This window comes from Marmota flaviventris, chromosome 2 (genome assembly GCF_047511675.1).
Source record: "Marmota flaviventris isolate mMarFla1 chromosome 2, mMarFla1.hap1, whole genome shotgun sequence".
Lineage (NCBI taxonomy): Eukaryota > Metazoa > Chordata > Mammalia > Rodentia > Sciuridae > Marmota > Marmota flaviventris.
In genome coordinates this window covers 90,214,931-90,229,264 of record NC_092499.1, presented here as the reverse complement: position 1 = coordinate 90,229,264, position 14,334 = coordinate 90,214,931, and the positions used below count along the sequence as shown (strand labels likewise).

Genomic DNA, 14,334 nt, shown 5'->3' with positions numbered 1-14,334 from the left:
CATTTACTTTTGTAAACCAGAAATTCTAGAATGTTTTTGGTCTAATCACATATTTTAAATATTTCCCCAATACCTCTTCTAAGAGCACAAAGTCTTGCAAAACCTATTCTGGTGACTCTAAGACAGTGGGAAAGACTGGAGTTGTAACTCAGTGGTAGAGCGCTTCCCTAGCATGTGTGAGGCACAGAGTTCAATCCTCAGCATCACATAAAAATAAACAATTAAAATAAAAGGAATTGCGTCCATCTACAACTAAGAGGAACACAACAACAACAAAAAGAGGGAAAATGATTTCTTTCATTGTCAGAGTAGTAAATGGAGTCTAAAGAGTAAAGAACAGTATTAAATGAATGCTCATGTGCTCTCTCCATCCAGGAGGGATTAGAGGAAATGTGGGCTGTACTGAAAGGCAAGTTCAGATGTAACCTTTTAAGGTGAGAATAGAGTACCCTACTGGTCTGCATCTGAACTCCAGGTACAGAGGCCAGAGCATCCCCCAAAGAGCTGCTCAAAAACAACTTGGGAAAGGGTATCAGACACATTGACATTCTGCTTTCCTAAGCATAAATGTATGCAAGCTTCACACAACCCCAGACAAGTATTATGTAAATATGCAGGGAGGAAAGCCTAAAAAAGAACCTGGAAGATGTTTTCTTATCTAGTAAATTGTAACAGATTAGCTGTTTTATTATCTAATAATACAGGTAGGTGTGTGCTACAAAACTCTGTGCCACCCTGTGTGTGTGGGGATGTTACAAAGCAGTTCCCATTCTAGGAAGTTGCTGGCATTCAGATAAAAGATGGGATGGAACATGGGATGAAAGTAGTTGGCTTGGGGTACGGGGGTGGGAATAGGAAAGACAGTGGAATGATTGGGACATAACTTCCCTATGTTCACATATGAAATACACCACCAGTGAAACTCCACCTATGTACAAGCATAAAAATGGGATCCTCATTAGAATAAGTTATAATCCATGTAATGCATAATATGTGGAAACACACTCTCCTGTCATGTATATCTAAAAAGAATAAAAACAAAACAAACTGGTTGCCTTTGGACTTGGGTGGCATTGAGATCCTGAGTACAATGAGCATCCTGGAGGAAGAAAACAAAAAACTTGAAGATTTATATCTAATGGGTAAGGAATACCCATATTCCTAGGTCTTAGAAGAGTAGAAATCATTTCTACGCAGTTACTCTGAATTGAATTTATATGTGAAATGAGCCAGGTGCAGTGTCACATACCTGTAAACTCAGCTACTCAGGAGACTAAGGCAAGAGGCTCACAAGTTCAAGACCAGCCTCACCAACTTAACAAGGCCCTAGTAACTCAGTGAGACCCTGACTCAAAATAAAACAAACAAACAAACAAAAGGGTAGGAGATGTAGCTCAGTGGTAGAGCACCCCTGGGTTAAATCCCAGGCACCAAAAGATAAACAAACAAACAACAAAAAAGAAGACATAACAAAGAAATGTAAAATATAACATTACACTCCCCTTGAGAAAGTGTCAGAATTGGTTGTAAACAAATTTGAGCAAATGGTCCGTGAAAATCACTCCATTATTTCAAATTCTTGTGTTGAAATTTTTTTTTTAGAATTTTTTAATATTTATTTTTTAGTTTTTGGCGGACACAACATCTTTGTTTGTATGTGGTGCTGAGGATCGAACCCGGGCCGCACGCATGCCAGGCGTGCGCGCTACCGCTTGAGCCACATCTCCAGTCCCTTATGTTGAGATTTTAACTGTCTAGATAAATTAGATGCTACAGTATGGTTGTCTACCTCGCCAACAGCCAAAAAGTACTGCATAAACAAGGCTTACGAGCAATTCTAATAACTGTCCTAAGTTCAAGTACTAAAGCAGGATATTCCAATCTAAATTCTACTAGATCCTCTGGTTTCCTGACCCCAGAGCAAATCAAATGTAGGAAAAGCTGGAAGTAGGGCAGATTACCAAAAGATGAGCACTTCTCACCTAACAGTCCTGGAAGAGAAAGAAAAGCTCTAAGAAAGAAGTACCTCACAGCCTAATATTTTGGAAGGCATTCTTTCCCAATACAAGAACTGCCATTCAGCCAGGCATGGTGGCACATACCTGTAATCCCAGCAGCTCAAGAAACTGAGGCAGGAAGATTGCAACTTCAAGGCTAACCTCAGCAACTTAGTGGGGCCCTGTCTCAAAATAAAAAGTAAAAAGTGGGGGCTGAGGTTGTGGCTCAGTGGTAGAGCACTTGCCTAGCAGTGTGAGGCACTGGGTTCGGGTCCCAGCACCATGTATAAATAACTAAAATAAAGACCAATCAACAACTAAAAAAAAGCAAAAAGGGGACTGGGGTTGTGGCTCAGTGGTAGAGCACTTGCCTAGCATGTGTGAGGCACTGGGTTCTATTCTCAGCACCGCAAGTAAATAAATAAAATAAAGGTCCATTGACAACTAAACAATAAAAAAAAAAAGGTAAAAAGGGCTGCAGATGTGACTCAGTGATAAGCACCCCCGGGTTCAATTCCTAGTACCAAACAAACAAAAAATAAAACTGCCATTCACATATAGTCTTGTTTTCAATGTTTTTGAGAAATAAAAGGATTCATTTCAACCCTGTAGTGCATCACTTGTCACACCTAGTTGTAGATTTAAATTTCAACCAGAAACTATATAAAATAACATTTATCAAAAAAATTTTCAAATATAGCATAGTTTTAGTACTGGGATTCCATCTATGTGGAAAATCTTGTTCTAGATGTGTATGTGTATGAAAAGTTTACTAAACCAATGTACAAACAGAAAAACATTAGCAAAACAGTGAAGGTCTTTTTTCTTTTCTTTTTCTTACTAGGGGAAAAAAAGGCCATTCTATTTTATTTTGAGACAAGGTCTTGCTAAATTGCTCAGGCTGACCTGGAATTTGGCAATCTCCTGACTTAGCAGGCAGAGTTGCTGGGATTACATGTGTGCCATGCACCTGGCTGAACAGTGAAGGTCTTCAATGGAAGCATGTGATAAGTATGTATTATCTCTAAAGTATCATGCTCTTAGATATCAAGCCAACTTCCTGGAAAAGTTTTTTCTAAATAAATCTACGTATTTATTTAAAGAGAGAGAGAGAGAGAGAATTTTTTAATATTTATTTTTTAGTTTTCGGCAGACACAACATCTTTGTCTGTATGTGGTGTTGAGGATCGAACCCGGGCCGCACGCATGCCAGGCGAGCGCGCTACCGCTTGAGCCACATCCCCAGCCCTCTAAATAAATTTATAAGTAAAAGCTGAATCTTTCTCAGTGTTCTACTTTTTTCTATCAATAAATATAATTGAGTCAGCAAGAGATTACAAAGTGTGAATAACAGAGCAAAAGTCAATCAAACTGGGAGAGCCTGAAAGATCAGATAAAGTATAAGAAAGAGAAGGAAGAGGCTTCAGAAAAGAAACAAGGTGGAAAAAAATGAAATACAGGAATAGCAAGAAGAAATCAGTCTTTGAAGAAGCAGGTAGAGACACAACAGAAACGGGGAAGGCTGAGAAATGTTCTAAGAAAGAAGAAACAGGTGTGACAAGTGGTGCACTACAGGGTTGAAACAAATCCTTTTATTTATCAAAAATATTGAAAACAAGACTATATGGGAAGCTTTTAAAATAATTCTTGCTTAGACAGAGGGCACTCCAGCAGTTTCTTCACTTTGACTAATGTAGTTATTATATTCAGTTCTGAACAACAACAAAAAAGTTGTTTTTTTTTGTTTTTTGTTTTTTTTTTGCGGGGGTATCCAAAGTACTTTTTACTCTTATGTAGCTGGCAGCTATCTATTTCTATATGCTCCAGCTCATCATTATCACCTTTCACCATAGAAGCAGACTTCATAGTTTTCCAGGCTTGATCCATGTAGACTCTATATTATAAAAAGAACTTGGGGCTGGGGTTGTGGCTCAGCGGTAGAGTGCTCGCCTCGCACATGCAAAACCCTGGGTTCTATCCTCAGCACCACATACAAAAATAAACAAGTAAAATAAAGATGTTGTGTCCAACTAAAAAATAAATGTTTAAAAAAATAAATAAAAAGAAAAAGAACCTTGAGGGCTGGAGAGATAGCTCAGTTGGTAGAGTGCATGCACAAGGCCCTGGGTTCAATCCCCAGCACCATAAGTAAGTAAGTAAGTAAATAAATAAATAAATAAGAACCTTGTTTATTTTTACCTATGCCTCAAGAATCACCGGTTTACTCAAAGTATACACACAACCATATTTTCTGTCATTAAATGTTGGGGTTTTTGCCCCCTTCAAGGATCCTATATATGAAACATCTAGTTATTCTCTCATTAACTGGACCTTATACTTAATGTTCAATGCCATATGTACATTTTTTTCTGTATAGGAAACTTTCATAGTTTCTGTTTCCCCTCCTCCCATCAATTAGCTAGCTATCATCTTGCTCTAAAATTTCTCCATAGAACAAACTATCCCATTAACTTTTTAACTAGTTGGCCAATTTTCTGTCCTAGCAAATCTGAGGGGGCAACATAATTCTTAATATTCATGGCTCACTAATGTCAAACATAAAGATGGCATACTTAAAACTCCAGAATAGCTTCTGGTACAAGCAAGCTCCATCTGACTGACAATGGTCACTTCAAAAGCCAATTTTCTAAAATAATTTATAGGTAATAAATATAAAAAACCAAAGCAGAAATGAGACAACACAGTATACTAACTTCAGTACGTATTTTTCCCCCACAGACAGACGTCTGAATATTCGTTATGAAAGAGGAAAAAAGGCAAGAACCGATAGCTCAAATTTCATATTCTAAGGATCTCTCAAAAGTCCCCTATCCGACCTACAAAGCCTACAGAATCCATAACCTGGAGTTAATATTACTGAGTTTCGTAGTGGAAGATTAGTAAGATTGTTTTTTAAAAAAGATTCTTTTAAGTTCTTTTTCTTTCTTATGGTGCTGAGGATGAAACCCAGGGGCTCATGCATACCAGGCAAGCAGTCTACCACTAAGCCACATCCCTGGCCTTTTTTTTTTTTTTTTTTTTGGAGGGGGGGGTTCTTATGATTAAACCCAGAGTCTTGCACATGCTAGGCAAGTGCTCTACCAGTAAGATACATCCCCAGCCCTTTTTATTATATTTTGAGGCAAGGTCTCCCCTAAGTTGCTCAGGGTAGACTCAAACTCTTTGACTCTCCTGCCTCAGCCTCTCAAGCAGCTGGGATTATAGATGTGTACCATTGCACCCAGACTAAATTATTTTCTTTAATTGTCCAAAACAATGAAATATTTGCTCTAACTCTGAAGTGCTCTATGCTACTAATAAGCTAGTAGTAGCCAGAGTCAGAGAGAGATGATCTTTCAGAGTGGTCACAATACAGAGGCTCTATTCCTAAGATAGGGCAGAGTAGAACTACAATAAAATGTAGGTCTAGGGGCAGAAGAGCTAAGAACCTTTCAGGGGCAAAGTCACTTACATTTATGTAGCCAGTCTGTCAGCCTTTTTCTTCCTTTAAACACATTAACAACTGAGAAGTAATCTAGGGTGAAGACTTTCTGTCTTAGGTAGCTGGAAGCAACAGGGGAAACTCTAAACTTATTTTATTATTTTTAAAAATATTTTTTAGTTGTAGGTAGACACAATACCTTTATTTTATTTTTATGTGGTGCTGAGGATCGAACCCAGTGCCTCACACATGCTAGGCCAGTGTTCTACCACTGAGCCACAAGTAAATTACAGTGGTGCATGCCTGTAATTCAAACACCTCAGGAAGCTGAAACAAGAGGATTGCGAGTTCAAAGCCAGCCTCAGCAAAAGAGAGATGCTAAGCAACTCAGTGAGACCCTGTCTCTAAATAAAATACAAAAATAGGGCTGGGGATGTGGCTTAGTGGTTGAGTTTCGTAGTGGAAGATTAGTAGGATTGTTTTTTTAAAAAAGATTATTTTAAATTATTTTTCTTTCTTATGATGCTGAGCATGAAACCTAGGGGCTCAATTCCCCAGTACAAAAAAAAAAGATGCAGGGGCTGGGCGTGGTGACACACACCTATTATCCCAGCACCTCAGGAAGCTGAGGCAAGAGGATCAGGAGTTCAAAGCCAGCCTCAGGAATTTAATGAGGCCCTAATTTAGTGAGACCCTGCTTCAAATAATAAAGTGCTGGGGATGTGGCTCGGTGGTTGAGTGCCCTTGAGTTCAATCCCTGGTACCCACCCCCCCCAAAAAAAAAGATAAAGGGAAAGCCAGGATTGGTGGCACATGCCTCCAGTCCCAGCTACTTGGAAGGCTGAAGCAGGAAGAATGATTGAGCCCAGTCTAAGGCTCTATCTGAAAACACAGAGAAAAGGAATCCCAACAGTACTGCATACTTACTTAGGACTCTGACCCAACAATAGGAATGTGGAGAATGAAAGAGTTCCAAGGATATTTCTACTGCTCATATTAAGGAACTGTAAAGACCACAAATTCAATACAGGGTATTCTAGACATAGCAAAGATTAAAAAGTAATAGAATATAGAAGGAAAGAAGAGCCACAGCAGTTAACTTCTGAATGTGAAAATTAGAAGTAGTTGCAGGAACAGTTGGAGAGAAAATTTCAAGATTTTCCTGTATTGATACAAATACAAACATGAATGCAAATTAAATATCAATTTCCTATGTAAAAATATTTATTTTGAATAATAAAAATTTAATGACAAAATAGATTTTCCTATATTATCTCTGTATTTTAAAAAAAGAAAATAGAAAGTCAAACAATAAAACAAATTACTTCATAGACTCTACTGCTTTTCTAATATATTGGGTTATTTTATTAATTTGAAGGGAATTACAGGTCCTCCACTGAAAATAAGCAAAAGAATAAACATTCCCTAATCCTTACTATAAAAAGCCATTTTAGCAAATTATTTAAGACTAAGAGAATATCACTATAGTCAACCAGAATGCAAATATTCCCAATCTACATATTCAGGGCACTGGTAAATACTGTTTATCTATTAATTGTATTTCATGATATTAAATAAACATTTTTACTGTTAAAAATATTCTCCTAGTCTAGCTGGGAGTGCTGGCACACACCTGCAATCCCAGGGACTCAGAAGGCTGAGGCAGGAAGATCACAAGTTTCAGGCTAGCCTCAACAACTTAGCAAGGCCCTGTCTCAAAAAATAAAAAGAGGATTGGGGCTGTAGCTCAGTGGCAGAGCGTTTGCCTAGGATGCGTGAGGCACTGGGTTTGATCCTTACCACCACACACAAAAAAAGGCACGCTGTCCACCTACAACTATAACTAACTAACTAACTAACCAAATAAATAAATAAATAAATAAATAAAAAGGGCTGGGGATGTTGCTCAGTGACTGAATACCCCTGGGTTCCAATTCCAATACCAAAAAAATATTTATTATCCTAGCCTACCTTGGTGGCTCACACCTGTAATCCCAGCTGCTCAGGAGGCTCACAAGTTTGAGGCCAGCCTGAGCAATCTACTGAGACCCTATCTCAAAATAAAATTTTAAGAAGTGGAGATATACCTAAGAAATAGAGCACCTGCTTAGCATGTGTGAGGCTCTGGGTTCAATCTGCAGTACCAAATAAATATATATTTATTTACAGTAAAAGACAAAAAGACTGCCTGGTAAAAGATAAATAGAAATGGTATAAATCTCTCTCTAGGAAATTACTAAGAGGGAAAAAAGTACTTTAAATCAAACTAGGAACATGTTTGGAGTGTTTCAACACGTTTCTCCTCACAGTGCCTTCCATTTGGATTCTGGATCTTTGAGGGTCTTGTTTTATTGGAGGGCAATTTGAGAAAGTCACATTGATTTAGACAAGGAATCATTAGATTTTCCTTTTTTAAAAGTTAACATCATCATTCTGAGGGATATAAAATCAATCTTCACAAAGAAATCTTTACATCTCACTACAGTATTTCTCATTAAAATATGGCATTCTTGATAGAATTTCTTTTCTCGCATGAAAGTAGGATTTAAAAGATAATCCCCCAACCCCACAAAAAAAGAAAGAGAAAGAAATAAATAAGGAGAAAAGAAGACAACTAATTTTGGTCCTTATTTTGCAATAAAGCTAGAAAGAGATGAAACAATAGCAAGGAATGTCTTGCAAAGGTACCTGCTTGGCAACTAGAAATATGATGAATATATGACAATTCACAGCTTTCCTTACACAATTTTCTTTCCTTAACAAGTTTTTGAGGATCTTAGGCTATTAGGTCTTCTTTCTTTCTTTCTTTCTTTTTCAGGTAAATGTTTACATTGTGGCTTGGTTAAATCAATAGTCATGAGGCTATTAGGTCTTATTTTAAGGAAACAAGGCCACGGGATTCACCAACTCAGAGACCCTCAAATATCCACCAGTCCCACAGGCCTAAGTCCTCAACACCCACCTCGTCATCACTGTCGGATGTCTCTGAGTCTGAAGATGCTGCAGGTTGACTCACAGGCGGCTCCTTCTCCTCAGAGTCACTGCGCTTCCTTTTTGCCAGGGACAATAGCTCCTAATAAGGCAGAAATAGTCACATCAGTTTTGTTCAACAGAGAGAGAATAATAAAATGGCCGGGCATGGTGGCATTTGCCTGTAATCCCAATGACTCTGGAGGCTGAGGCAAGAGGATCGAAGTTCAAAGCCAGCTTCAGCAACTTAGTGAGGCCCTAAGCAACTTAGAGAAACCCTGTCTCAAAATAAAAAATTTTAAAAAGGCTGTGGATGTGGCTCAAGGGTTGAGTGCTCTCTGGGTTCAATCCCCAGTACCAAATAAATAAATAGCCCACATTCCCTGAATCTCTTCTACATCTTTGTGCTTTCCACTGAAGGACATCATCATAAGGACTTTTAACATACAAATGGACTGAATGCCAGTATTCCTAGGTGCTGAAGAAATATTTTCAAAATCTGCCCACTCCTTCTTCATGGGAAAAGTATATCTGAAATAGAAAACTGAATTAGAAGCTACTCCAAACTGTCACTGATTTCTCTCTAAACTACAGAAGTATTGATTCTCAGGGACTGATAAGAACTGTTTACAAAGGTAGTTTGCTTGCTGTTTACCTGGAATACAGCTAATACTCCAAAGATCCTTTGTATTATATTTCATGTATAATTGGTGTTTGTGAAGCTGTTGTAAAAAAGCTTAACATCAGATGCAATGGCATATGCCTATTATCACAGCCATTCAGGAGGTTGACAAATTCACAGCCAGCCTCAGAAACTTAGCAAGACCCTGTCTCAAGATAAAAAATAAAGGGACTACAGTGTTAGGGGCTGGGGTTGTGGCTCAGCGGTATAGTGCTCGCCTAGCATGTGCGAGGCCCTGGGTTTGGTCCTCAGCACCACACATAAATAAAGGTATTGTGTGCAACTACAACTAAAAATTAAATAAATCAATTCTCAAAACTGTATATAAATAAATAAAATAAAGGCCCATTGACAACTAAAAAATATTTTAAAATATAAAAATAAAAAAGGGCTAGTAATGTAGCTCTATGGTAAAATATGTCAGGATTCAATTGAGAGAGAGAGAGAGAGAGAGAGAGAGAGAGAGAGAGGAAGGAAGGAAAAGAAAAGAAAGGAGGGAGGGAGGGAGGGAAGAAAGAAAGAAAGAAAGAGCCCACAAACTGTACATTTATGAGGTCATTTTATATTCTGAATGCTTAAACCATAAAAAAAAAAAAGTATATACTTCTGTCCAGTCATGGTGGAACTATAATTCCAGTGACTCTGAAGGCTAAGGCAGGAGGATCTCGAATTCAAGGATAGCCTCAACAACTTAGTTAAATCCTATTTCAAAATTGAAAACAACAACAACAAAAAAAAAAATTAAAAAGGCTAAGGATGAAGATGTAGCTTTGTGGCAGAGCACCCCTGGGTTCAATCCATAGTACAAAAAATACACACACACACACACACACTCGTATGTGGAGGGGAAGAGACTGGGGGTGGTGAGGAGGTAGAGAGAAAAAGAGGGAGATTTGTATATTTCTGGTGCTTAATCTAGGGCTTAACAATGAACACTAGGTGTGCTATCCATTATGTCAGAATCCTAATTTGACAACCCCAACACTCCACTTCACTACTTCTGCTTTGTCCTGGTGACTTAAAGTGTGATTAGAAGGGAAGTGCCAGAGAGAAAGCCATGGCTACAATCAGAGTCTGCTTTACCACATGGCTTCCCTGTCTCATTACTTTTCCCCTACTTACTTCTGTGACTCAAAAATGCAAAACAGGGTTACTAGCCCTGCTCTCTGCTAATACCAATACCAGCCCACACTTACACTATTCTTACTATATGTCAAGCACTTTTCTCAGCATCTGTTATTTACTATTCACAAAAATATTGATAAATATTGTCACCATCCCCGTTTAAAGATAAAAAAGCAGCTGGTGACGCACTCCTGGAATCCCAATGACTCAGGAAGCTGAGACAGGAGGATCAAAAGTTCAAGTCTTGGGGCTGGGGATGTGGCTCAAGCTGTAGCGCGCTCGCCTAGCATGCGTGTGGCCCGGGTTCGATCCTCAGCACCACATACAAAGATGTTGTGTCCGCCGAAAACTAAAAAATATATATTAAAAAAAAAATTCCCTCCCTCCCTCCCTCTCTCTCTTAAAAAAAAAAAAAAAGTTCAATTCCTGACTGGGAAATTTAGCAAAACCTTGTCACAAAATAAAATATAAAGGGCCAGGTACGGTGGGAGCATGCCTGCAATCTCAGTACCTTGAGAGGCTGAGGCAGAAGGATAGCGAGTTAGAGGCCAGCCTGTACAACTTAGATCCTGTCTCAAAAAAATAAAAATAAAAATTTTTAAAAAGAGTTGGGGAATATATCTTAATGGCAGAGCAGCCCTGGGTTCAATCCCCAGTAACATAAAAATTTTAAAAACAGATGGGCATGGGGCTGGGGTTGTGGCTCAGTGGTAAAGCACTTGCCTAGTATGCATGAGGCACTGGATTTGATACCTGGCACCACATAAAAACGAATAAAATAAAGCTATTGTGTCCATCTAAAAAAAAAAAAATAGCTGAGCATGGTGGCACATGCCTATAAATCCCAGTGACTGAAGAGACTGAAACAGGAGGAGCACAATTTCTAGGTCAGCCTCAGCAATTCAGCAAGACTCTAGCAAGTTAGTGAGACCCTGTCTCAAGATAAAAATATAAAAATAAAAAGAATTAGGATGTAACTCAGTGGTAAAGTACCCTTGGGTTCAATTCCCAGTACCAAAATAAATAAATAAAGTGCTAGAGGTGTAGGCTTTGTGGAAAAGTACCCCTGGGTTCAATCTCCAGCACTGGGAAAAATAAGTAAGAAAAATTCAGCTGATGAGGTCTTGCACACCAAGACACCACCAAATCCTGAGGCTGATGCAGGAGGATCACAAATTTAGGGCCAGCCTGAATCACAAATTTTAGTCAGACCCTGTCTCAAAATAAAAAAATAAAAAGGACTGGGTGGGGGGTGGTGGTGGCTGGGGTTGTGGCTCAGAGGTAGAGCACCTGCCTAGCATGTGTGAGGCCTTGGGTTCGATGCTCAGCACAACATAAAATAAATAAAGATTGTGTACAACTATGACTAAAAAATAAATATCAAATAGATAGATAGATAGATAGATAGATAGATAGATAGATAAAAATAAAAAGGGTGGGCTGGGGATGTGGCTCAAGCGGTAGCACACTCGCATGGCATGCGAGCGGCCCAGGTTCGATCCTTAGCACCACATACAAACAAAGATGTTGTGTCCGCCGAAAACTAAGAAAAAATAAATATTTAAAAAAAAAAAAAAAGGGCTAGGATGTAACTCATGGCAGAGTGTCCTGGGTTCAAGCTCCAGTAGAGGAGAAGGAAAGAAAAAAAAAAAAAAAGATAAAGAAGCTAAGGATCCAGAAAGAGGTTAAATAATTTACCTAAGCTATGTAACTTAGTAACACAGCTAATACATGAAAGCCAGGATTTGAACCTGAGCAGACAGAATTCTGGCTCATAATCCAGTCATGATTTACTAGTTTAAACCTTGTGCCAAAAAAGAGAAAGTACATCAAATAAATATTACTAGTAGTATTCCTTGAGGATGACCCTGCTATACAATTATAGGTCAAGTGCCAAAACAGATTTTAAAATAATAGACTGCTTCAAAGTATCTGTTTTCTTCTTCCAGTCTCTTTCTATTTTAGGAGTAGTTTCCTTCCTTGGCCAGAATGAGAAAATGACCTTCTCAGATTAAACAGCTGATATTCTTCTTCATTAGTTCTCATTAAATGTTACCATTCACATTTCATTGGAGAGTTAGTTAACTTCCTGAAATGCAGACATCACAAGAACACTCTTCTTTCACACCAAAACAAATGCAAATTATAGCAAATGCAAACCAAATGCAAATTATAGCAATATTTGCATGTTTGTAGTTTTTTTAAGCTTGAGGTGTAATTTACATACAACATATTTTAGCCTTTCTAACATGATTCTAAGTTTGAATATATAGTTTTAATCACTACCACAATCTCAATATAGGCAGCAGCACCATCATCATACCCACATACCCTCCAATTCCTTATACACCATCACACCCCTTGTTTTTCTTATATTGTATCATCTTCCCCCGGCAACTACAGACTCAACTACAGACTTCTGGCCCTATTGATTTCCTATTGTCGATTGCCACAGAGATGAATTTAAACATTTGATTTGTTTCCATTGTGGAGCCATTTTGTGTTCATTTACAGTTTTGCATAAGATTTTATTTCTCTTGGGTTTGCTGGATTGTGTGATACAACCTTTTTTCCCCATATTACCTTAATGCAAATTATAAACTTTAGAAAGACTTTTGGCAAGTAATCTCTACCCTGATGCCTCAGATTCTAGAATTCCTGTTTTAATACCAACTCATTATAACAAAGTTTTGGATACAATGTTGATATAGTTTGAATATGGTTTGTTGCCTTGAATCACACAGTTTAATCCTCGAAGTCTTATTTAGTGGTATTAAGAGGGTAGAACCTTGGGCTGGGGTGTTAACTCCAGTGGTAGAATGCTTGCCTACCATGCACAAGGCCATGGGTTTGATCCACAGAACCTTAGAGAAAGAGAGAGGGAGTGAGGGAGAAGGAGTATAGAAACTTAAACAAACTGTGGTGGTGTCTGGAAGTGGAGCTTTGGGAAAGTTATTAGGTCATTGGGTGGAGCCCCTGTAATTGAATCCTGGTGGTTTTATAAGAAGAGGGAGAAAATATATACATAGAGATACATATGTACTCTCACCATGTGATGTAGCCAGAATCCATGCCATGTTGTTTGGACTTCCAGCTTCCAAAATTATAATCTGAATAAACCTTTTCTTTTCATAAAATAGCCTGCTTCATTATAGTAATAAAAAGCTGACTAATACAGTTCCCAATCAAATCCTTTCCTGAAACATTAACTGTTACAGGTAATAGACATTTGTTCAAAGTTACTGTAACTGGGGCTGTGGTGTGGCTCAGTGGTAGAGTGTTTGCCTTCTGTATGAGGCACTGGGTTTCATTCTCAGCACTACATATAAATAAATGATTAAAATAAAGGTCCATCAATGACTAAAAAAAAGTTACTGTCACTAAGCCTGGCTCCTGGTGGCATAGGCCTATAATCCCAACAATTTGGGAGGCTGAGGTAGGAAAATCACAAGTTTAAGGCTAGTTTTGAAAACTTAGTAGGATCCTGTCTCAAATTTTAAAAAATTTAAAAAGGGCTGGGAATACCACTGAACTTGATGGTAGAGTATCCCTGGTTTCAATCACCAGTGCCACCAAAAAAATAAATAAAATAAAATGTTAAAAAAATTACTATAACTAGCCAGGTGCAGTGGCTGCCTAAAGACACAGCACCATGAAGGCTGAGGCAGGAGGGTCACTTGATCTCAGAAGTCTGGAGAGCGGCCGGGGCAATACAGTGAGACCCCTAACTAAGAAAAGTTACTGAGGGGCTGGGATTGTGGCTCAGCGGTAGAGTGCTCGCCTAGCCTGGGCGGGACCCGGGTTCGATCCTCAGCACCACATAAAAATAAAGGCATTGTGTTGTGACCATCTACACCTAAAAAATAAATATTTAAAAAAAAGAGAAAAGTTATAGAAATTCAAGTCATAAGACATGAGTACTGCCATCCAGTTAAGAGGTTCCATTCTATAATAAAAACCTAACAAATAGCTCTCCTTCATCAGTGAAGGTTTGCATCTGATGAGCACAGTCTCTTTTTGTACTACATTAAATATCATATTAAAAACAGTATGGAGAACAAAGTCCTTCTTTTGTTGTTGTTGTTTTGTTTTTGCACTGCTGGAGATTGAAGCCAGGC

The 14,334-nt window shown here is 38.4% G+C and overlaps 1 protein-coding gene across 1 annotated transcript in view; it reads right to left on the bottom strand.

Moving 5' to 3' along the window:
• Rtf1 (RTF1 homolog, Paf1/RNA polymerase II complex component) overlaps window positions 1–14,334 on the bottom strand; it is a 61,286-nt gene that overhangs the window by 33,881 nt on the left and 13,071 nt on the right. Inside the window, exon 2 of the mRNA XM_027925971.2 lies at window positions 8,402–8,512. Coding sequence (XP_027781772.1) covers window positions 8,402–8,512 — 111 coding nt within the window. The remainder of the gene's footprint in view (window positions 1–8,401; window positions 8,513–14,334) is intronic.